Genomic DNA, 24371 nt, shown 5'->3' with positions numbered 1-24371 from the left:
TGGACAACATTTCCATGTGCATTGAAGTATTGTGTTTATGTATGAGACAATTTCCTGTTTTTTGTCAAGAACTTCCTGTTAAGAGGACTAGTAGTACTTTGCCCCTCTCGAGTGTGTGGTAAGTTACTGTCCAGTGTATTTAAGCAAACACAAATACTGTAAAACAATAATATTGTAAGATTCGTTTATTTTGTTAGTGCAGTGTGTATATGAACATGTTATACTGTACATATCATTCAAGATTGAATGTAGCCTACACAGATTAAGCCACACAGAATGATGTCATCATCTATATCTCCCAGTTGACAAAGATTGAGGGCAGCAGAGGCAGAAGCACAGACCGGAACATATTTGACCAGCATTGGCATGCAGAAGGCTTAGGCCTGTCGAGAGCATCAAAACCGTGACGCATCGTGGGGAAATTGTGACCGACTGACCGATCTGCAACTAACATTTGAGTAGTTAATTATGATTCAAGGTGATTTGTAGATTAGTCAGTCACACCTTTTAAAAAAAATTGTCTGCAATGTCAAACACGCTCATAGCCTAACTGCAGACACAAGTGCTTGACTACCTCATCATCCCACCCAGTTCAAACATCAACTTCTTCCCAAGTTGCACCCTATTCCCTATAGCGTGCATTACTTTTGACCAGAGGCCCTGGTATACTACATAGGGAATAGGGTGCCATTTAGGATGAATCCACCACATGACATTCTCACTCCTAACCTTTCAGTTTCATATCCTCATTCCAAATACACATTGTGAGCATGTTTTTTCTTTCTTTTAAAATACACTATCATAAAACAATATAAAAAAACATCATGTATAAACTTGCATACATAATCACATACTTTTCCCCCCCTTCTTCTCCACCTCAACATTTAGACTTACTAACATAAAAGTCCTCTCACAGCTATTTCAGGGGCAACTGAGGAACAATTTGTGCAATTGGGACCCTAACTTGGCTGGGTTTACATGAAGACCTCCTAGGCACAAACCGAGGCCAACGTGTCCAAATGGAAGTCATGATAAAGAGATATTTTTTTTTTTTTTAAATCAGATGATAACTGCTAGGTGAAGCGATAACACTTTGAAATCCAGATATAGACATTACTGGTTTAAACAAACCACTGGGCCGTTGTCTTACGACTAACTGTCTGCTCTGTCGGTTGAGGGATGAGCGTTGCGTAGGAGTGATGCCACCTGTCGGAGGACAATGCCACTGGACCGGAGTATGTCCTCCACACCCCTTTTTGCTTAAATACAACACAAACAATCTCAACTGGGTAGAAAAGCAGGTAGCAGAAGCAGTTCTTCAACACATTTTGCAACTTCTACCACCAAGTTTGTTAACATGTTAGAATGTAATATTTATGTGCAAACAGTACATATAGGATTCAGAGGTTGTGTGAGCATCATTCCCTGTGCACATTATATTTAACTAGGCAAGTCAGTTAAGAACAAATTCTTATTTACAATGACGGCCTACCCCAGCCAAACGCGGACGACGCTGGATCAATTGTGCGCCGCCCCCTATAGGACTCTCAATCACGGCCAGTTGTGATACAGCCTGGGATCGGAACCAGGGTGTGTAGGGACGCCTCTAGCACTGAGATGCAGTGCCACTTGGGAGCCCCACGTTGACAGAGCGATAAGGTATGTGTTTCTTTCTATGACATAGGGAGCCAAAGTAGTCCAGAATGTGGGGAAATATTCCCATTGACACATACTACAGTAGTTGCTATTCATTATAGTACAGAGATGCGACAGTTTATCTACCACAGATTTCCAAAGAGGACACAAGATATAACTTGTCACATTTTTCTTATTTTTTAAGCAAACCTAAGCTACTACAGTACAACGGTGATGCTAAATATAAACATATTTCACAATTATAAACTAGGTGGTTCGAGCCCTGAATGCTGATTGGCTGACAGCCGTGGTATACTACAGGTATAACAAAACATGTATTTTAACTGCTCTAATTACATTGATAACTAGTTTATAAAGGCACCTCAAGGGGGTTGTGTTATATGGGCAATATACCACAGCTAAGGGCTCCGCATTGCATCATGCATAAGAACAGCCCTTAGCCGTGGTATATTGGCCATATACCACAACCCCTCGGGCCATATTGCTTAAATATACTCATGCAGAAACGTATATTTAAGTCTATGAGGGGTGGGGCTTATTGGGCATTACTAACAGCCAACCAGAGGGTTAAGGGGGAGTTCAACACGTAGTGTGGCCAAAACCTGAACCAAACCACAGCAAAGAAATGATATGACCATAAAGGAGTCAGAGAATAAGACTCTCCCTCCCCCCAATTTCCTTCAACATTTCATTTCTCCCAATTTTTTAAAAAGCAACTCTTAAGTATTTGATGTTACAAACATGAATACATTTCCAATGACTTTTCAGATTGGAACATCCTTTTCAAGTTGCATTTTTCCTGCATCCAACAAGGTGACCACAGTTGATCTGGGTCATGGGTAGTTGATGTACTGTTTTCAGTTGATCTGGGTCATGGGTAGTTGGAAGTCACTAATGAAGGGCAGAACATGGGCATGATTACCTTGGTGTGAGGAGGAAGGTGTCAATAATAACTTCATGGTTAGGATTAAGCAGAGTTTTACCATTGTTTATGCAAAAGGAGGAGGGGGGGGTATGTGGGTGTGTAACTAAATGTAAATAATGAATGTGTGGTTATATACAAAAGAAGAAGGTGTCAGGAAGAGTGTTGCTGTACGCCTAGCGCGCAACGTTCCATGTCACCGTGTGTGTTCACACTGTACAGGCGCTCAACAGCAGCAGACCTGCTCACTGTATACAGGGGGCTGCAGGATAACCACCTCCTTCTGCAGTGTGCTGGACCGTGTGCTCCTGGAGGGCTCCCAGGTTCACAAAACGCTCCCCGCACCACACGCACTTAAACTGGGCTTCCCGCGAGTGCACCGCCTGGTGCTTCACCAGGTGTTCCCGCTGTTTGAAGCTCTTGTCGCAGCTGGAGCACTTGTAGGGCTTCTCCCCGGTGTGAACGCGGCGGTGACGTTGCAGCTCCGAGGAATACTTGAAGCGCTTCTCGCAGTCGGGGCACTTCAGGGGCTTCTCCCTGGATGGGTCGCAGCGGTGCGTCACGAACTCAGACGGCGACAGGAAGCGTCGGTTGCACAGGGAGCACTTCAGCGGCTTCTCCTGACAGCTGGAGTTCTGGTGGCGCTGGAGCGTTGACTTCTTCTTGTAGCCTTTGCCACACACGTCACACTTGTAGGGCTTCTCCACCGCCGGCGTGGCTGCGGTCACGGAGCCAGACGCCGACCCTGAGCCGGTGCATTTGTGCCGTAGCAGTTCACCGGATTGGCTGAAACCTTTCTGGCAGGAAGCACACTTGAACAGGCTCTCCATGCCATGGACGTGCTGGTGGTACAGTAGGTGGGAGGGCTGCAGGAAACCCTTGTCACATAGGTTACACTTAAAAGGCCGGTCGGCTGGGTTCTTGTGAGTGCGGCGGTGACGAACGAGGGCGTACTGCTGCTTGAAGCTCATCTGGCACTCCTCGCATTGGAACGGCCGTTCCTCGGAGTGAGTGCGTTCGTGCTGCCGCAGATCCGAAGGCCGTTTGAAGCCCTTCCCACACGAGCCGCAGCGGAACGGCCTGTCCAAGGTCACTGTGGGCTGGCACTGGTGGTGCAGGAGCTCCGACGACTCTTTGAAGTGCATCTCGCACAAATTGCACTTAAACAGGTGCTCGCCGGAGTGGGCGTACATGTGGCGCACGAGGTGTGAGCGGTGCTTGAAGCACTTTTCACAGACAGCACACTTGTAGGGCCGCTCTGAGCTGTGGGTGCGCTGGTGGTGGGCCAGGTGAGAGGACTGGCTGAAGCTCTTGTCACAGGTGTCACACTTGTAGGGCTTTTCTCCCGTGTGTACCCGTTCGTGTCGCGACAACTCAGACAGATGCCGAAAGCCCTTGTGGCACACTGAGCACTTGTAGGGCCTGTCTGGTCCCGAAGCCTCAAACGCTGTAGGGGCTGAGGCTCCGCACGCTGCCCCGCCACTGGAGGCCTCGCCGGTGGACGGGTTGGCAGCGGAGGAGGTGGGGGTGTTGTTGCCAGAGCCCGGGCGGTAGGTCTTCTCACAGATGGAACACTTCATGGGGTTGTTGCCGTTGTTGTGGGCGTTGTGGTGCTGTGCCAGCGAGGTAAGCAAAGAGAAACCCATCTTACACACGCCACACACAAACGGCTTCTGCTCCACCTGTACACACTGATGCTCCAACAGATCAGTGGCCTGGCAGAAGATCTTCATACACTGGGTACACTGGAACGACCGATCCCCGGTCCCCATACACTGGTGCTCATGTGGATTAGCTAGGTGGGATATGTCATGGCCGCAGGCTCCGCACTTGTGCCCTCCCTCGCCCCCTACCTGTAGGGAAGGCTGCTGGGCGGGTACGGCATGCTGCTGGCCGTGCTGGGGCTGCTGCTGGAGGGAGGCCACATCCGGCTGGAGGACGATCCCGTACACGGCACAGCCCAGGGCGCTGTCGGAGCCCGGGGGGAGGTTGTGCACCACGGTGGGTGGGGAGACCACTGTGTGCTGCTGCTGCCACGCCTCAGTCATCCTGCTGCTTCGCACGTATTGATTCAGTTTTCACTGTGTGAGGGGAGGCCCAGGAGTATCAAATAAGGCCCGGCTATGGGGGCAGGTTTTGGTCGGGCTGGTGATGTCCAACAGGGGTGTTTTCTACCGGCTCTTAACGACGTCTGTTATCAATAGGTGACACACCTCTGGTCATCCACTAGTAAAAGGGCAGAAACCCTACAGATGGAAAGACAGAGGGGGTATATGAACATGATGCAAATGTATCCGATACATATTTTATGCAATGGATCCATGTATGTTATTTATTGAACCTTTTATTTACCTAGGAAAGTAAGTTAAGAACAAATTCTTATTTACAATGACGGCCTACACCGGCCAATCCCGTACGACGCTGGGCCAATTGGTCAGCGCCCTATGGGACTCTCAATCACGGCCGGTTGTGATACAGCCTGGAATCGAACCAGGGTGTCTGTAGTGACGCCTCTAGCGCTGAGATGTAGTGCCTTAGACCGCTGCGCCACTCGGTAAGCCATGTGCATTGTTTTTAACTGCAACGCAACGGTATTACCAAAGCTATGGTATTAATACTCTCAAAACGACTGGCATTCTACTGTGTATTAGGATTTTATACATTTTGAGATGGACACAGGCTACAGTTTAAAGGTGAGCTACAGATTTTAAAACCAGATAATGTGATTCGAGCCCCCCCAAAAATGTGATCATTACACTGGTAGTTACAGGTTTCTATACAAAACGTCACCAGAGATTATAACTAAACTGATATTGGCGATACCATCTTCGTCCTCGATTAATGTAAAATGTTTGTGTCCAGTTGCAGGGGGTTTGTTTAAAATGCTCCGTTATTAAAATAAATAGTTTTTCTACATGAAGTAATCCAACAATGTGTACGCCGCCATGTTGTCTATTTCAAGTCTTCTCTCATTGATGGAGACAGGTGTTTGTCATCATGACATGCGACACCACCGGTCTCAATCAACGACAGATGATTTTAAAAAGACAACATAGCGTGTGTACACATTGTTGGATTAATTAATGGAGCCAAAAAATAAATATATTGTAACAATGGAGCATTTTCTAGATTCAAACGGACATGGTCATTCTTGTTTCCCCGAATCGAGGACGACAGTCACCCAAGTCATAGACTGTTCTCTCTGCTACTGCACGACAAGCTGTACCGGAGCGCCAAGTCCAGCTCCAAAAGACTCCTTAACAGCTTCTACCCCCAAGCCATAAGACTGCTGAACAATTAATCAAATGGTCACCCAGACTATTTACATTGTGCATTTACATTGTTTTAATACTGCTGCTACTCACTGTTTATTATCTATGCATAGTCACTTTACCCCTACCTACATGTACAAATTAGCTCGACTAACCTGTACCCCCACACATTGACTCGGTACCGGTACCCCCTGCATATAGCCACGTTATTGTCACCTAATCTTAATGTTACTTTTAATTTTAATTTCGTTTATTCTGCAAATATTTTCTTAATTCTATTTCTTGAACTGCATTGTTGATTAAGGGCTTGTAAGTAAGCATTTCACGGTAAGATCTACACCTGTTGTATTCGGCGCATCTGACAAATACAATTTCATTTGATAGTATCGCCAGGTTAGTTGATAAATCTGACTGTTTTGTATAGCCACACCTGTAACTACCAGTATAATGGTAAAACATGTTTTAGAGTTAAATCAAATGATCTGGTGTTACCATATGTAGCTACATAAAGGCGAGATGAGAGGAGATTGCAGCAGATTGTGTGCTGTTGGTTTGTTTTGAGCTGTACATATGAACAACAGCATCAACATCACTACAACAGTTACCTGTATAGCTAACTAGAGATGCTGAGACTAGGTCCAGTCACTAAAATCACACTCAACTACATGTTCTCACATTTAAAACGTACAGTACATAATGCGGCTAAACAAGTCAACTATTAAATTATGCTAAATTATATCTGGGTGCAAGATTATAAACTAACGTTAGCTAGTTAGATAATAATTGGTATGCAGCCACATATTTATTAGATACATAGCATTAACGTTAGCTAAGCAAGTTACGTTGGTTAGCATGGCTAGTCGGTTTGCAAAAGCAGATTGCTAATCTCAAAAGATTTCCTCGAATGTATTATTGCATTACCTGGCTAATGTCTAGGCCTATAACGTCTCCGGTAACGAACAACACAGCTGTTGTTAGCTAACGTTACTGTACTGCCCGAGAAAAGACTAACCAGACGGCTAGCTAGCTATTTCAGAGAGAGAAAACGTTAACGTCGAGGCCCATCGTTTGTCTGAGATGGTGCTAGCCCCCGACCTAGGCCGCCCTACACCAGCTATGCACTGCCTTTTCAAAAAGCGGCCTAATACATTTTCATGCAATCAGAATTACAACATTAAATAACATTTTACAACACGGTTGACAGCTTACATTTTCGGTATGGCTCTCAGTCATTGAGTCAGCCTCTTCCTCTGGAGCCAGGACAGTAGTCGACCTTCGGTAAATATTTGGCTACGGCTAACGGAGGACGGTGGCGAGATGAGAAGCGGAACGCCATCCACTAATAATGTACACCGGAAATCTCCACAGCCTGCATAGCTGCATCACTCCCCAGGGTGTATATTTAAATGTTACAGCTAGATTTTACCCTTCTGTATCATGATGCAAGGTTGTCCTTATTTTTCAGTCAGCCAACCGTTCTCCTTCAATTTGGTATAACTTCGGTGTATAATTTTAACCCTCCTGCTGTGTTCCGGTCGAATTGGACCGATATACAAGTTTACTCTCTGAAAAATGTAGTTCATTCAATCTGATTGTCATAAGGTTCCATGACTTTGTCCACACAGGGCATCTGAACACACCTAATACATTTTGATGATTTTCATAACATTTTGCTTTCTTTTATTTAACTTTTGTACACCTGTGGTGTTCCCGTTCAAAAATGACAGGTCATTAGAAATGAATGGGTGAGACTACAATTAGTGTATAAAACTTCCTCTCCCAGACCCCCACATGCATGTTTGTTTGAACACACACACACACACACACACACACACACACACACACACACACACACACACACACACACACACACACACACACACACACACACACCTCACTACCCTTCTTGGCTTCCATGGCAACCTCCACGGGAACCTTTCCCCAATAGAATCTTTCCTCCACGGGAACCACACCTGTTTTCATTCTCACAAACAATCGCAGCATTATTTCAATAATATATAGAAGCTTTTCTCGCAGCTATGGTATGTAAAGCTTTTTTGAGGCCTTGCTCACAATTCATTCTGTGGCAGCACAATGACCAAACGATATATTGTATGTGAGGCTCATGATCATATCTTTGATCATGACACTGGTGAGGAGGAGAGAGTCCTTGTTAAACTTTGACATTAAGTAGTCTGTGATAAATAGCACAATATGTTTCATCTGAGTATTTGTTATAGTCAAAATAATCCATACATGATGCTTTTTTTTTACTCAAAAACAAGTTGTATGAGCGCAGGTCAATGAGGCCTACAGGCCATAAATAGCAAATAGAAGTTCAAAGCTTATGTTCACAAGAACTTAAGTTGATAAAAGGTTCTAACACAACATTAGGTGATAAAATATGTATTATTATGGATTTATAATCAGCTATAACGGGGCAGTCATTTTGGACCCGGAACACAGAATTAATTAAAATGAAACGAACACAACAGAAGGGTTAATGCATTGTAAAGCCAAATTCTATATTCGTTACTAATTGAAGCACTATGAACATTGATACACACTAGGCTACTGTAGCTGTAATCAGAATAGGTACAGATTGATGAACATTTCATTTTCCTGGATGGATGGGGGTGGAGTTTAGTATATGGGTGGGAGTCACGGCACCAATGTGACTGATTGAGTTTTAATGTTCTCTGATCTGAGTCATCAGAGCCACAATTAATATATTACTTCAAGTAATCTTTTTAAGATTAAAAAGGATGCAACACAAATAAAATAAAGGTTAAGTATATAGTATGTCAGGTACAGTACAGTGCAGGTACAGTACAGTGCAGTGTGTACCTGACAGGTGTCAGGTACACACTACACACGTTTACATAGTACTTACAATCAGTTTTGTGTATTTACAATGAAATTGACATGCAGGCAACATTGAAAAAAATGGAAATGTCCCCTCACTGGCTTTAGAGACTTGGGCGTGCGCAGTACGTAAGGACGGCAAGCGTTCAGCCTAATGCACAGACACTATGGAGGCTTGTGTCTAGAGCGCCTGGTTACATTGTATGAGCATTTTGAAACTCTTAATGGTGAAATTAGTGAGACATAGATGTCGTTGTTTCAATAGTTTGAGTGGGCAACATATACTATCATCTTAAAATTACATGTTGAATTATTTATCAATATTAAATGATTGTATATTGCGCTAATGTCCCTGATGTGGCCAGTTTGTGTTACTACCTTACACAAGAGCATTTTTCCTCAAATATATATATATATATATATATATATATATATATATATTGCAGGTAAACCAGTATACATACAAGAAGTATACAAACAGACAATGATAACATATGCTAGGGGGTACAACAAATTACTGATTATGCAAAGACCTTAAAAGGAACAGACATATTGATTGTTTTAACAGATTTCTTATTAGAAGAATGTTGAATTTTTTATAAATTTCTTCTTTATTTCACCTTTATTTAACCAGGTAGGCTAGTTGAGAACAAGTTCTCATTTACAACTGCGACCTGGCCAAGATAAAGCAAAGCAGTTCGACACATACAACAACACAGTTACACATGGAATAAATAAACGTAAAGTCAATAATACAGTACAAAAAGTCTATATACAGTGTGTGCAAATGAGGTAAGATAAGGGAGGTAAGGCAATAAATAGGCCATGGTGGGGAAGTAATTACAATATACCAATTAAACACTGGAGTGATAGATGTGCAGAAGATGAATGTGCAAGTAGAGATACTGGGGTGCAAAGGAGCAAGATACATAAATAAATGCAGTATGGGGATGAGGTAGTTGGATGGGCTGTTTACAGATGGGCTATGTACAGGTGCAGTGATCTGTGAGCTGCTCTGACAGCTGGTGCTTAAAGCTAGTGAGGGAGATATGAGTCTCTAGCTTCAGTGATTTTTGCAGTTCATTTCAGTCATTGGCAGCAGATAACTGGAAGGAAAGGCGGCCAAAGGAGGAATTGGCTTTGGGGGTGACCAGTGAGATATACCTGCTGGAGCGCGTGCTACCTGTGGGTGCTGCTATGTTGACAAGTGAGCTGAGATAAGGCGGGGCTCTAGCAAAGATTTGTAGATGACCTGGAGCCAGTGGGTTTGGCGACGAGTATGAAGCGAGGGCGTACAGGTCGCAGTGGTGGGTAGTATATGAGGCTTTGGTGACAAAACGGATGGCACTGTGATAGACTGCATCCAATTTGTTGAGTATAGTGTTGGAGGCTAAATTGTAAATGACATCGCCGGAATCGAGGATCGGTAGGATGGTCAGTTTTACGAGGGTATGTTTGGCAGCATGAGTGAAGGATGCTTTGTTGCGAAATAGGAAGCCGATTCTAGATTTAATTTTGGATTGTAGATGCTTAATGTGAGTCTGGAAGGAGAGTTTACAGTCTAGTCAGACACCTAGGTATTTGTAGTTGTCCACATATTCTAAGTCAGAACCGTCCAGAGTAGTGATGCTGGACAGGCGGGCAGGTGCGGGCAGTGATCGGTTGAAGAGAATGCATTTAGTTTTACTTGCTTTTAAGAGCAGTTGGAGGCCACGTGTAACCGATGTGAAATGGCTAGTTAGTTAGCGGTGGTGCGCGCTAATAGCGTTTCAATCAGTGACGTCACTCGCTCTGAGACCTGAAGTGGTTGTTCCCCTTGCGTTGCAAGGGCCATGGTTTTTGTGGCGCGATGGGTAACGATGCTTCGTGGGGTGTCAGTTGTTGATGTGTGCAAGGGTCCCTGGTTCGAGCCCAGGTTGGGGCGAAGAGAGGGACGGAACCTACACTGTTACACACGGAAGGAGAGTTTTATGGCATTGAAGCTCGTCTGGAGGTTAGTTAACACAGTGTCCAAAGAAGGGCCAGAAGTATACAGAATGATGTCGTCTGCGTAGAGGTGGATCAGAGAATCACCAGCAGCAAGAGCAACATCATTGATGTATACAGAGAAGAGAGTCGGCCCGAGAATTGAACCCTGTGGCACCCCCATAGAGACTGCCAGAGGTCCGGACAACAGGCCCTCCGATTTGACACACTGAACTCTATCAGAGAAGTAGTTGGTGAACCAGGCGAGGCAGTCATTTGAGAAACCAAGGCTGTTGAGTCTGCCGATAAGAATGTGGTGATTGACAGAGTCGGAAGCCTTGGCCAGGTCGATGAATACGGCTGCACAGTAATGTCTCTTATCGATGGCGGTTATGATATCGTTTAGGACCTTGAGAGTGGCTGAGGTGCACCCATGACCAGCTCTGAAACCAGATTGCATAGCGGAGAAGGTACGGTGGGATTCGAAATGGTCGGTAATCTGTTTGTTAACTTGGCTTTCGAAGACCTTAGAAAGGCAGGGTAGGATAGATATAGGTCTGTAGCAGTTTGGGTCTAGAGTGTCTCCCCCTTTGAAGAGGGGGATGATCGCGGCAGCTTTCCAATCTTTGGGAATCTCAGACGATACAAAAGAGAGGTTGAACAGGCTAGTAATAGGGGTTGCAACAATTTTGTTAGATAATTTTAGAAAGAGAGGGTCCAGATTGTCTAGCCCGGCTGATTTGTAGGGGTCCAGATTTTGCAGCTCTTTCAGAACATCAGCTATGTGGATTTGGGTGAAGGAGAAATGGGGGAGGCTTGGGCGAGTTGCTGTGGGGGGTGCAGGGCAGTTGACCTGGGTAGGGGTAGCCAGGTGGAAAGCATCGCCAGCCGTAGAAAAATGCTTATTGAAATTCTCAATTACAATGTATTTATCGGTGGTAACAGTGTTTCCTAGCCTCAGTGCAGTGGGCAGCTGGGAGGAGGTGCTCTTATTCTCCATGGACTTTACAGTGTCCCAGAACATTGTGTTCTTAATGTACTGCTCCATTTCCTTATAGAAAACACGGAAGAGTGGTTTTTTATTAGTGAATTTACATTTATGAATATGACTTTTTCCCATTAGCACAATTAGATTTATGAGGTAAAATAGTTTTTTTTATCCTTATTATGGTTAAGGAAACCGAGCAGCACATTCTCCCATAAAAATATTTAAAAAGTCATCAAGATTATATATAATTATAAAACTATGAATATCTTTTCCATTATGTTTTTACATGTCGACAAATGCCAAACTAAATGCAAAACTGTTTCTGGATGCTTAACACAAAAAGTACAGTTAATGTCAATGTCTTTTTGGAGTTTCTTCAGGTCATGATTCACAGGGTAATACTTATGGATCATTCTGAAAGACACCTCTTTGACTTAATTAACAAGTGTAACCGATGTGAAATGGCTAGTTAGTTAGCGATGGTGCGCGCTAATAGCGTTTCAATCAGTAACGTCACTCGCTCTGAAACTTGAAGTAGGGTTTCCCCTGGCGTTGCAATAACTGCTGCTTTTGTGGAGCGATGGGTAAAGATGCTTCGTGGGTGTCAGTTGTTGATGTGTGCAATGGTCCCTGGTTCAAGCCCAGGTTGGGGCGAAGAGAGGTACTTGTTATACAAGCAGGTAAAAACCATAATTTTTCCCAACAGATATTATTGACAAATGTATTCCAGTAAATTGTGACATAAGGAATGGATATAATATCCCTTTGAAATAAAGCACGTATAGATCTGTTGTTCTGAAGGAAAGCTTGTATTTTCACCACTGAACATTTTGTGTAAATCCAAATCCTTTTTACCTCAGACTGACGACGGCGAAAGGAGCGGATACCTCGTCAGTTGTACAACTGAATGCATTCAACTGAAATGTCTCTTCCGCATTTAACCCTTAATCTACACCCACGTCTTCGGCGCCCGGTAACTGCCTTGTTCAGGGGCAGAATGACAGATTATAACCTTGTCAGCTCGGGGATTCGACCCCGCGACCTTTCGGTTACCGGTCCAACGCTCTAACCACTATGTTAGTATGAACGTTTATATTCATCACGATGTCTTAAAACAGATCAATCAACATATGTTGTTGTGTACAGTTCATTTTGGGATGCGCGGGACTTAATGAAATGGATCGGAAAATTCGGAGCAGTCCCGCTATAAAAGTCGCTGATATTCAAACTATCACTTAAATCGCAACTCATCGTTGTCACTGTTGATATCTTATGCTGTTTAAATTAACTAACAGAAAAAGAGGTCTGTTCTCTTTGCCATAATGGCAGCCTCCCGAAGTTGCAACTCTACATCCGAAATGCCAAAATATAGATTGAATCCTTCAACAAGTTGTCATCCAACCATCCATGTATAGGTTTTTCCAAGTTCCCATTCGGCCTTGGAATGGTGTTAGTTTAAACAGTGATACACCCCCAGACGTTTACCCCCTGTTCTGTTGATTTCAGGGTGACGTCGATAAAGTTATTAACAATTAATTTTTTTGCGTTACACTTACCGCGTTGGCCAACCACTTTAATCAAAATGCAACACTTAAATTTTTTTAGCTAGATGTCGTCTACATATTGTCTTCTAACCAATGACCTAGACATTATTCCCAGATTCCGTTGTTTGAGCTGTGTTAGTTTAAACAGGGTGCGCTGCCTCATTTCCTCCTCTCTCGCCCATTTGATTTCAACGTGATGGACAAATACGTGCGTGTTGCGTTTCTCTTTCCGTTTTAGCGACCCAAAATGTAGCGGTCTGTTGTTCTCTAACCACGGAAGAAAAGATATCCAGTTTCCATGTGTTTTTAGTTGTTAGTTTCGACAGTGCGTAGCCGACGTGCTGATGTCTCCCCTAATCCATATCAGTGAATTATTGCCATGGTGTTTGGTGCGTGTTCAGTTTATAAGGTGCTCGTTAAAAACCAAATAAAAGTAATATGATTACTATTGTTACACATGTATGTGTATATAGTACATTGTATGTTTAGCTTTTCAATATATCACGAACTGTTTGTGCATATTCGTTCTTGTTTTGGACAGTTAAAACTCTGTTTTTGACATTGGGCTATTTATCAACATGTCCAACCAGGCAGGGGCGAAAATCTGATATCAACTTTGGAGGGGACAATTACATTACATTTTCTCAAGAGCAATTCCTGAGGGGGACACCAAAAGTAGTGCTGTAACACATAGCCTACGTTTAATATGGTAAATGTATATTGAGGAACCAAAGAAATAAGGTGTTTGCCGTACTCCTAACTACCGGAACCCAAAACTACACAACTAATCACAACAGCAATACCATTGCCTTTAACAAATCTTAGTTCAGTCACCAGTTTAAGTTGAGAGTGGGGGTATCCATGGCATTTTCCAATTTCCAATTATGTTCCTATTTTACAAGTAAAAAAAATTGAGAACCTTTCATAATGTTGCCAAACAAAGACTCAACAAACTTACCTGAGACTCCCTGTCTCTGCCAGTCTGTCCCTGCATATCTGTCTCCAACTCTGCTGTCTGTGTGCCATCTGTTGCCTGCTCTGCCTAATGACATCATTGTGAAACATTTCCATTAGAATTTCATTTCTTTCTTATGAACATTTTATCAACTAGTCTTTGAGATATTAGGCTACTAGGGTTCTTACTTTGCGTTTTGGTGTACTGAAAAATACTCTGATGTCCGTCTTTTTTTCTGCCATTTTTCTGCCATTTTTCTACCTGGTTGGCTACACAGGTTATTGTAGGTTATTTACAGTAGGAGATGGGCTTCTATCATCTTATCTTCTATCATTCTATATGGGCTTCGATCTAAAAGGTAGCTAGCAAATGTGAAACGGATTGCAGTGACAAGAGTTGACAGCTGTATGAGTTCACCATTTACACAACATATGCTGCAACCTTTTGTAATTTTAATCGTTTGCTTCATATTGGCTGGCTTCTAACAATAGCTGAATTTGCAAAGCTAGCGAGCATCAATTCAGTGGTGTTTGCTATAATCTTTGCTACCCGGGTTAAATAAAGGTGAAATAAAATATATAAATAAAAGTTCCCTTGCGACAATTTAGCTTTTGCAACGAGACCATTAAATATATTTAAAACAATGGTAGAAGAGAGTGTAGTTCTGTTCAGTTTATCACTAACCTTATCACAGGGACTTTGAAGCACTAACTTACATGCATGCTGATCTTGGAATAAATTGATGATAGCAAAGATTCCATCTTTGACGACGCCACATAAATGGAATAGGTACTAGCTAGCTTAATAGTTAATATTTGCGTGCTAGCTCTGCATATTCAGCTAGTGTGTGTGAGCGATTGACTGGATGAACCTCACGCCAGTTACGTTCATTGAGTCTCTACGTTACCTCGCAAGCTAAGGAACTGGCAGTGGATCAAACCATTGTGAGGCAAAGGGTGGGGGGGGTCGCAATCTTTTGAAACTTAAAAACGAGCTATTAACCTCTTGGCGTTCCCCTAGGATAGGGGGCGCTAAAGCGATTTTTGAAAAATATTCGTGGCCATTTTAAATGGCCTCCTACTCAAACTCAGAAGCTAGGATATGCATATAATTAATACTTGTGGATAGAAAACACCCTAAAGTTTCTAAAACTGTTTGAATGGTGTCTGTGAGTATAACTGAACTCATATGGCAGTCAAAACCCCGAGACAGATCGAAACAGGAAGTGGAATTCTGAATTGCGAACTCAACTTCATCACGTTGCCTATTAATCACACCGTGAGCTATGGTTCATTGAGCACTTCCTATTGCTTCCACTAGATGTCCCCAGTCTTTACAAAGTGGTTTGAGACTCCTACTGTGAAAACTGAATGAATGAGACGCAGTGGAACGTGGTCACACGGAGAGGGCCATCACCATTATGACGCCGACGCCCCTGGTTACCCTCCCCTTTCGAAACGTTTTGAAACACAATGCAATCGTCCCCCTCGAATCTTATTGTCTCTCTTGTTGAAAAACGCCCTGAAGATTTATGTTATACAACGTTTGACATGTTTGAACGAACCTAAATGGGAAAAAAATGCATTTTATCGAAATGGCTGTCCCGTGGCCGACGGAGGTTTTGGAGCAGCCTTCAGACAAGAACAAGCTCTTGGAACATAAAGGAGTATTTTTTTCGAACGAAAATACATTTGTTGTGGACCTGGGATTCCTGGAAGTGCTTTCTGATGAAGACAACCAAAGGTAAGGGATTATTGACAATAGTATACAAGACTAGATGTGATATGCGATTGTTCCAAGATGGCGCTGACCTGTAACGTTAGCCTATTTTTCAGAGTATCGCATCCCCTTTCATCGCAAAGTATGATTACCCAGTAAAGTTAATTTTAAATCTGGCATTACAGGTGCTTTCAAGAGATATTCATCTATAAATCTTAGAATGACAATATTACATTTTAAAAATGTTTTCGAATAGTAATTTAGTAAATTGTAGCTCTGTTTCATCAGATGCATTTGAGGGAAAATAGTCAACGTTACGCACCGATGTAAAATGCTGTTTTTATATATAAATATGAACTTTATCGAACAAAAGAATGCATGTATTGTGTAACATGATGTCCTAGGTGTGTCATCTGATGAAGATTGTCAAAGGTTAGTGCTACATTTAGCTGTTTTTTGGTTATTTGTGATGCATGTCGTTGGTCGGAAAATGGCTATGTGGCTACTTTTACGATATACTCCTCTAACATAATCTAATGTTTTGCTTTTGCTGTAAAGCCTTTTTGAAATCGGACAACGTGGTTCGATTCAGGAGAGGTGTATCTATAAAACGATATAATTTGAATATTTTTTTTAATTTTTTTTATTATTACATTTTGTTATGCTAATGGCGATATGATTTTTCGCTGGATGTCCGAGGCCGCACAGGGGTTAAGTGTCTATAATCAGCACAATTGCTTTCATTGCGTATTATTAATATTATTTAAATTACATAGTTATGTTTCAGTGATATATTGGGGGGGACAAATCATATTTTTCCCAGGATGGGGGGGTCGTGTCCCCCCCGTCCCCCCCGGGATTTCCGCCCCTGCAACCAGGGTCTTATTAACAGGAAGAAGAGACAATCAACTTTCATTTCCTATGGTATTGTACTTAATCAGATAAAAACTGCTGAATGAGTCAAAAAAACATGCTGAGTTGAATTGCTTTTGATGATCTACCAGAAATCACGGGTTTGTTCTGCCTGGTAGGATCCTCAGCAGCCTCAAATATGTGGCGGAACAACCGGTTACTCCAAACCCCTAGTAAAGTTATTATAGCTTTCATTCCATGTCCACGCTGCATCACCACGCCAACATTAACTATTACAACGTTTAGCTACATAGCTACTGTACAGGACTACTTAGCTAGCAAACTTTATGTAGGTTTTCACCTCGCAATATTCACGAATAGAAGTTTGAAGAAATATTTCTCAACATGTTAAGTTTGAAGAAACGTCAGTCGAAGTCCTCGGGGGAATCAGGCGTCCACGAAGAAGAGTTTTGTCCGATTGAAGGCAGTGCGCTCACAAACCCAACTGGCAGCATCTCCGGGGAGAAGACAGTTGAACTGAAACGATCTATAACTCTATTGAATGGTGTTGCTATCATCGTGGGTAGCATCATCGGTTCGGGGATATTCTTAACACCCATCGGGGTAGTGAAGGAAGCTGGTTCTGTCGGACTGTCGTTGATCATTTGGGCGGTGTGTGGGTTGTTCTCGACAGTGGGGGCCCTGTGCTATGCTGAATTAGGGACCACCATCTCCAAATCTGGTGGAGATTATGCCTACATTCTTGAGGTCTATGGGTCTCTTCCTGCATTCCTAAAACTCTGGATAGAACTGCTGATCATCCGCCCTTCTTCTCAGTACATCGTTTCTTATGTATTTGCTACTTATTTACTCAAACCCGTCTTCCCGTGCTCTCCAGTACCAGAGCGTGGAGCTAAATTGATCGCCTGCCAGTGTATATGTAAGTCAGTTTGTTTTATGAGATACATATATTCTCTCAACACTTTGAATGAACCTATTTTTTATTTATTTATTATTTCACCTTTATTTAACCAGGTAAGCAAGTTGAGAACAAGTTCTCATTTACAATTGTGACCTGGCCAAGATAAAGCAAAGCAGTTTGACACATACAACAACACAGAGTTACACATGGAGTAAACAAACATACATTCAATAATAGAGTAGAAAAATAAGTCTATATACAATGTGAGCAAATGAGGTGAAATAAGGGAGGTAAAGGCAAAAAAAGGCCATGGTGGCGAAGTAAATACAATATAGCAAGTAAAACACTGTTAAACCAATATTTCCTGTCTGGTTGCATCAGCTACGTATCAAATTCCATGCATCGTAAACGACAGGTGTAGGTAGACTAACAGTAAAACACGTATCAAATTCCATGCATCGTAAACGACAGGTGTAGGTAGACTAACAGTGAAACATGTATCAAATTCCATGCATCGTAAACGACAGGTGTAGGTAGACTAACAGTGAAACACGTATCAAATGCCATGCTTCGTAAACGACAGGTGTAAGTAGACTAACAGTGAAACACGTACTTACGGGGCACTTACCAACAATGCTGAGAGAAAGTAGAGAAATAATAGAAAAGTAAAACATGTAATAATAAATACGCAATGAGTAAAGATAACTCTGCTTTATACACGGGATACCACGATGTGCAGGGCTAAGAGGTAATTGAGGTACAGTTGAAGTCAGAAGTTTACATACACCTCAGCCAAATACATTTAAACTCTGTTTTTCACAATTCCTGACATTTAATCCTAGTAAAATTTCCCTGTCTTAGGTCAGTTAGGATCACCACTTTATTTTAAGAATGTGAAACGTCAGAATAATAGTAGAGAGAATGATTTATTTCAGCTTTTATTTCTTTCATCACATTCCCAGTGGGACAGAAGTTTACATACACTCAATTAGTATTTGGTAGCATTGCCTTTAAATTGTTTAACTTGGGTCAAACGTTTCGGGTAGCCTTCCACAAGCTTCCCACAATAAGTTGGGTGAATTTTGGCCCATTCTTCCTGACAGAGCTGGTGTAACTGAGTCAGGTTTGTAGGCCTCCTTGCTCACACACGCTTTTTCAGTTCTGCCCACAAATCTTCTATAGGGTTGAGGTCAGGGCTTTGTGATGGCCACTCCAATACCTTGACTTTGTTGTCCTTAAGCCATTTTGCCACAACTTTGGAAGTATGCTTGGGGTCATTGTCCATTTGGAAGACCCATTAGCGACCAAGCTTTAACTTCCTGACTGATGTCTTGAGATGTTGCTTCAATATATCCACTTAATTTTCCTTCCTCATGAAGCCATCTATTTTGTGAAGTGCACCAGTCCCTCCTGCAGCAAAGCACCCCCACAACAGGATGCTGCCACCCCCATGCTTCACAGTTGGGATGGTGTTCTTCGGCTTGCAAGCCTCCCCCCTTTTCCTCCAAACATAACAATGGTCATTATGGCCAAACAGTTCTATTTTTGTTTCATCAGACCAGAGGACATTTCTCTAAAAAGTACGGTCTTTGTCCCCATGTACAGTTGCAAACCGTAGTCTGGCTTCTTTATGGCGGTTTTGAAGCAGTGGCTTCTTCCTTGCTGAGCGGCCTTTCAGGTTATGTCGATATAGGACTCGTTTACTGTGGATGTAGATACTTTTGTAACTTTTTACGCCAGCATCTTCACATGGTCCTTTGCTGTTGTTCTGGGATTGATTTGCACTATTCACACCAAAGTACGTTCATCTCTAGAAGACAGAACGCGTCTCCTTCCTGAGCGGTATGACGGCTGCGTGGTCCCATGGTGTTTATACTTGCATACTATTGTTTGTACAGATGAACGTGGCACCTTCAGGTGTTTGGAAATTGCTCCCAAGGATGAACCAGACTTGTGGAGGTCTACAATTTTTTTGGCTGATTTCTTTTGATTTTCCCATGATGTCAAGCAAAGAGGCACTGAGTTTGAAGGTAGGCCTTGAAATTCATCCACAGGTACACCTCCAATTGACTCAAATTATGTCAATTAGCCTATCAGAAGCTTCTAAAGTCATGACATAATTTTCTGGAATTTTCCAAGCTGTTTAAAGGCACAGTCTACTTTGTGTATGTAAACTTCTGACCCACTGGATTTGTGATACAGTGAATTATAAGTGAAATAATTGTTGGAAAAATGACTTGTGTCGTGCACAAAGTAGATGTCCTAACCGACTTGCCAAAACTATAGTTTGTTAACAAAAAATGTGTGGAGTGGTTGAAAAGCGAGTTTTAATGACTCCATCCTAAGTGTATGTAAACTTCCACCTTCAATTGTATCTACAATTCAAAATGTACAATACAACATGTATAATACCACCATACAACAATATTACAATGTCCGCGTGTATAGAGTGTGTGTGCTTGCGTGTGTGTGTATGTGGGTGTCTGTACCTGTGTGTGTGTTTCTTCACAGTCCCTGCTGTTCCATAAGGTGTATTTTTACCTGTTTTTAAAAAAGAAATCTGATTCTACTGCTTGCATCAGTTACCTGATGTGGAATAGAGTTCCATGTAGTCATGGCTCTATGTAGTACTGTGCGCCTCACATTACAAACGGATGCCCTTAGGACAGCAATTATTCTTGCCAGGTGGAAGGAACCAGCTGTCCTGTCTGACTGTCCGTGTTCACCATTCTGTTTTACTGTGAAATGAAATAGAATGGTGAACGCAGCGATCAGGCTGTTTCCAACAGGCTAGCAATTCTCCCCTAACCTGCAGAATAAACCTCTGTCTGTCTGTCTGTCTGTCTGTCTGTCTGTCTGTCTGTCTGTCTGTCTGTCTGTCTGTCTGTCTGTCTGTCTGTCTGTCTGTCTGTCTGTCTGTCTGTCTGTCTGTCTGTCTGTCTGTCTGTCTGTCTGTCTGTCTGTCTGTCTGTCTGTCTGTCTGTCTGTCTGTCTGTCTGTCTGTCTGTCTGCCTGCCTGCCTTGTGCCTGCGCGCCGGCGCCTGCCTCTGCCTGCCTGCCTGCCTGCCTGCCTGCCCCCTCTGTGGCCGGCGGCCTGTGCTGCCCGCCTGCCTGCCTGCCTGCCTGCCTGCCTGCCTGCCTGCCTGCCTGCCTGCCTGCCTGCCTGCCTGCCTGCCTGCCTGCCTGCCTGCCTGCCTGCCTGCCTGCCTGCCTGCCTGCCTGCCTGCCTGCCTGCGTGTTCCAGTGCTCTTGACAGCAGTAAACTGCTGGAGTGTGAAGGCTGCCACACGGGTCCAGGATGTCTTCACTGCAGCCAAGCTCCTCGCTCTGGTGCTCATCATCATCCTCGGCTTTGTGCAGATTGGCAGAGGTGAGAAGTAGACACACAGACAGACTGAAGTGCTAGATACACACACACAGAGGTGAGAAGTAGACACACAGACAGACTGAAGTGCTAGATACACACACACAGAGGTGAGAAGTAGACACACAGACAGACTGAAGTGCTAGATACACACACAGAGAAGTGTTGAATAAGAGTTTTTGTTGCAATCTGTCAGTGATATCTTCTTCTGTCAGTCCACTCACAAACTTTTCATCTCTTTTCAGGAGGGACGGAGCATCTTTGGCCAGAGAAAGCATTCCAAGGGACAAGGACGGACGTTGGCAGCTTTGGGTTGGCCCTGTACAGTGGCCTGTTTGCCTACGGAGGCTGGTAAGTAGGGAGGAGGAGGCTGGTAGGTAGGGAGGAGTAGGCTGGTGGGTAGGGAGGAGGAGGCTGGTATGTAGGGAGGAGGAGGCTGGTATGTAGGGAGGAGGAGGCTGGTTGGTAGGGAGGAGGAGGCTGGTAGTTAGGGAGGAGGAGGCTGGTATGTAGGGAGGAGGAGGCTGGTAGGTAGGGAGGAGTAGGGTGATATGTAGGGAGGAGGAGGCTGGTAGGTAGGGAGGAGGAGGCTGGTAGTTAGGGAGGAGGAGGCTGGTATGTAGGGAGGAGAAGGCTGGTATGTAGGGAGGAGGAGGCTGGTAGGTAGGGAGGAGTAGGCTGGTATGTAGTGAGGAGGAGGCTGGTAGGTAGGGAGGAGGAGGCTGGTATGTAGGGAGGAGGAGGCTGGTAGGTAAGGAGGAGGAGGCTGGTAGTTAGGGAGGAGGAGGTTGGTAGGTAGGGAGGAGGAGGCTGGTCGTCCGGGAGGAAGAGGCTGGTAGTTAGGGAGGAGGAGGCTGGTAGTTAGGGAGGAGGAGGCTGGTAGTTAGGGTGGAGGGAACAGAACGAGTGTTTGGGATAAATGTGTGTCCGGCTCTCAGACCCAGATTAAACCTAGTCCTGGACTACAGAACACTTTACCTGCTTCTTAGTCTGGTCCAGTGTCTATGTATTCATTATCAGTTTAAACCACTCAAATATCTGTCTAGTTTGAATAAATAACAAACATGTCAAAGTAAGCTAGGTGTAGACATGATGAATACAGCGCTGTTCATAATGGTATAGGCCTACTGTCTGTCTGGCATCTCTACTACAGTGGTTCATAATGGTATAGGTCTACTGTCTGTCTGGCATCTCTCCTACAGTGGTTCATAATGGTATAGGCCTACTGTCTGTCTGGCATCTCTACTACAGTGGTTCATAATGGTATAGGTCTACTGTCTGTCTGGCATCTCTACTACAGTGGTTCATAATGGTATAGGCCTACTGTCTGTCTGGCATCTCTACTACAGTGGTTCATAATGGTATAGGACTACTGTCTGTTTGGCATCTCTAGTGCAGTTACGTGAAACACATTTTTTTTCATTTTCTTTCACAGGAATAATTTAAATTTAGTCACAGAAGAGATGATTCAGCCGCACAAGTAAGTCACCAGTAGTGCACTATATATATATATATATATATATATATATATATATATATATATATATATATATATATATATATATATATATAAATATATATATATATATATATATTAGATATATATATATATTATATATATATATATATATATATATATATATTATATATATATATATATATAATATATATATATATATATATATATATATATATAATATATATATATATATATATATATATATATATATTATATATATATATATATATAATATATATATATATATATATATATATATATATATATATTATATAGATATATATATATAATATATATATATCTAGGTTATGTACAAAATGAGTAACAAACTAAATAGCACAGTTGGTTAGTCATGCCATAAAACGGCAGCCATCGCCTCTATACGGTATACTAGGGTGACATTTTAGATTTTCTCCTCCCTGTCACCTGTTACCACGGTGACAGAGAAGGAAGTTTACGTTTGACCTTTCCTTGACCCTTGATTCGTGTGTGTGTGTGTGTGTGTGTGTGTAGGAACCTGCCGCGTGCCATCATGCTCTCCCTGCCCGTGGTGACGGTGGTGTATGTCCTTACTAACCTGGCCTACTTCACCACCATCAGCCCTGAGGAGATGGTGGCTTCAGAGGCCGTGGCAGTGGTGAGACTACGAGCATGACGTTACCCACACACAGACACACACACAGCTACCCCTAACTCCAAGTAACTGTGACCTGCAGGACTTTGGTAACTTCCACCTGGGTGTCATGTCCTGGATCATCCCTGTGTTTGTGGGACTGTCCTGTTTCGGCTCCGTCAACGGATCTCTCTTCACTTCCTCCAGGTAACACACACACACACACACACACACACACACACACACACGCGCTAGCACACACACACACACACACACACACACACACACACACACACACACACACACACACACACACACACACACACACACACACACACACACACACACACGTAACCGATGTGAAATGGCTAGTTAGTTAGCGGTGGTGCGCGCTAATAGCGTTTCAATCAGTGACGTCACTCGCTCTGAGACTTGAAGTAGGGTTTCCCCTGGCGTTGCAAGGGCCGCGGCTTTTGTGGCGCGATGGGTAACGATGCTTCGTGGGTGTCAGTTGTTGATGTGTGCAAGAGTCCCTGGTTCGAGCCCAGGTTGGGGCGAAGAGAGGGACGGAACCTACACAGTTACACACACACGCTAGCACACAAACTAAACACACAGACATATACAGTGCCTTGCAAAAGTATTCACCCCCTTGGCGTTTTTCCTATTTTGTTTTATTACAACCTGAAATTTAAATGTCTTTTTATTTGGATTTCATGTAATGGACATACACAAAATATTCCAAATTGTTGAAGTAAAAAAAAAAAACTTGTTTCAATTCTTTTTTTTTTTTATGGAAAAGTGGTACGTGCATATGTTTTCACCCCCTCTGCTGTGAAGCCCCTAAATAAGATCTGGTGCAATCAATTACCTTCAGAAGTCACATAATTAGTTAAATAAAGTCCACCGGTGTGCAATCTAAGTGTCACATGATCTGTCACATGATCTCAGTATATATACTGAGATCATGTGACAGATCATGTGACACATTCACCTGTTCTGAAAGGCCCCAGAGTCTGCAACACCACTAAGCAAGGGGCACCACCAATCAAGCGGCACCATGAAGACCAAGGAGTTCTCCAAACAGGTCAGGGACAAAGTTGTGGAGGAGTACAGATCAGGGTTGGGTTGTAAAAAAACATCCGAAACTTTGAACATCCCACGGAGCACCATTAAATCCATTATTAAAAAATGGAAAGAATATGGCACCACAAC

The 24371-nt window shown here is 43.1% G+C and overlaps 2 protein-coding genes across 2 annotated transcripts in view; one reads left to right on the top strand and one right to left on the bottom strand.

The window, feature by feature from the left end:
* Positions 1–170: 170 nt before the first annotated feature.
* On the bottom strand, positions 171–7353 carry LOC106594020 (zinc finger protein 319). The gene is made up of 2 exons (XM_014185393.2): positions 7060–7353; positions 171–4824 (listed from the first exon to the last, which is right to left on the bottom strand). The coding sequence occupies exon 2, from the start codon at positions 4624–4626 to the stop codon at positions 2824–2826; it is 1803 nt and encodes a 600-aa protein (XP_014040868.1). The 5' UTR covers positions 4627–4824; positions 7060–7353; the 3' UTR covers positions 171–2823.
* A 9318-nt stretch (positions 7354–16671) lies between these two features.
* LOC106595801 (large neutral amino acids transporter small subunit 1) overlaps positions 16672–24371 on the top strand; it is an 82711-nt gene continuing 75011 nt past the window's right edge. Inside the window, exons 1-6 of the mRNA XM_045689715.1 lie at positions 16672–17678; positions 20905–21030; positions 21270–21375; positions 22460–22504; positions 23057–23180; positions 23260–23363. Coding sequence (XP_045545671.1) covers positions 17144–17678; positions 20905–21030; positions 21270–21375; positions 22460–22504; positions 23057–23180; positions 23260–23363 — 1040 coding nt within the window. The 5' untranslated portion in view covers positions 16672–17143. The remainder of the gene's footprint in view (positions 17679–20904; positions 21031–21269; positions 21376–22459; positions 22505–23056; positions 23181–23259; positions 23364–24371) is intronic.

Source organism: Salmo salar, chromosome ssa11 (assembly GCF_905237065.1).
Source record: "Salmo salar chromosome ssa11, Ssal_v3.1, whole genome shotgun sequence".
Taxonomy (NCBI): domain Eukaryota; kingdom Metazoa; phylum Chordata; class Actinopteri; order Salmoniformes; family Salmonidae; genus Salmo; species Salmo salar.
This window is presented reverse-complemented; position numbering and strand designations above follow the sequence as displayed.

What these genes read in the sequence shown, in the direction of transcription:
- LOC106594020 (XM_014185393.2), bottom strand. Translation starts at nt 4,626, where the DNA reads ATGACTGAGGCGTGGCAGCAGCAGCACACAGTGGTCTCCCCACCCACC.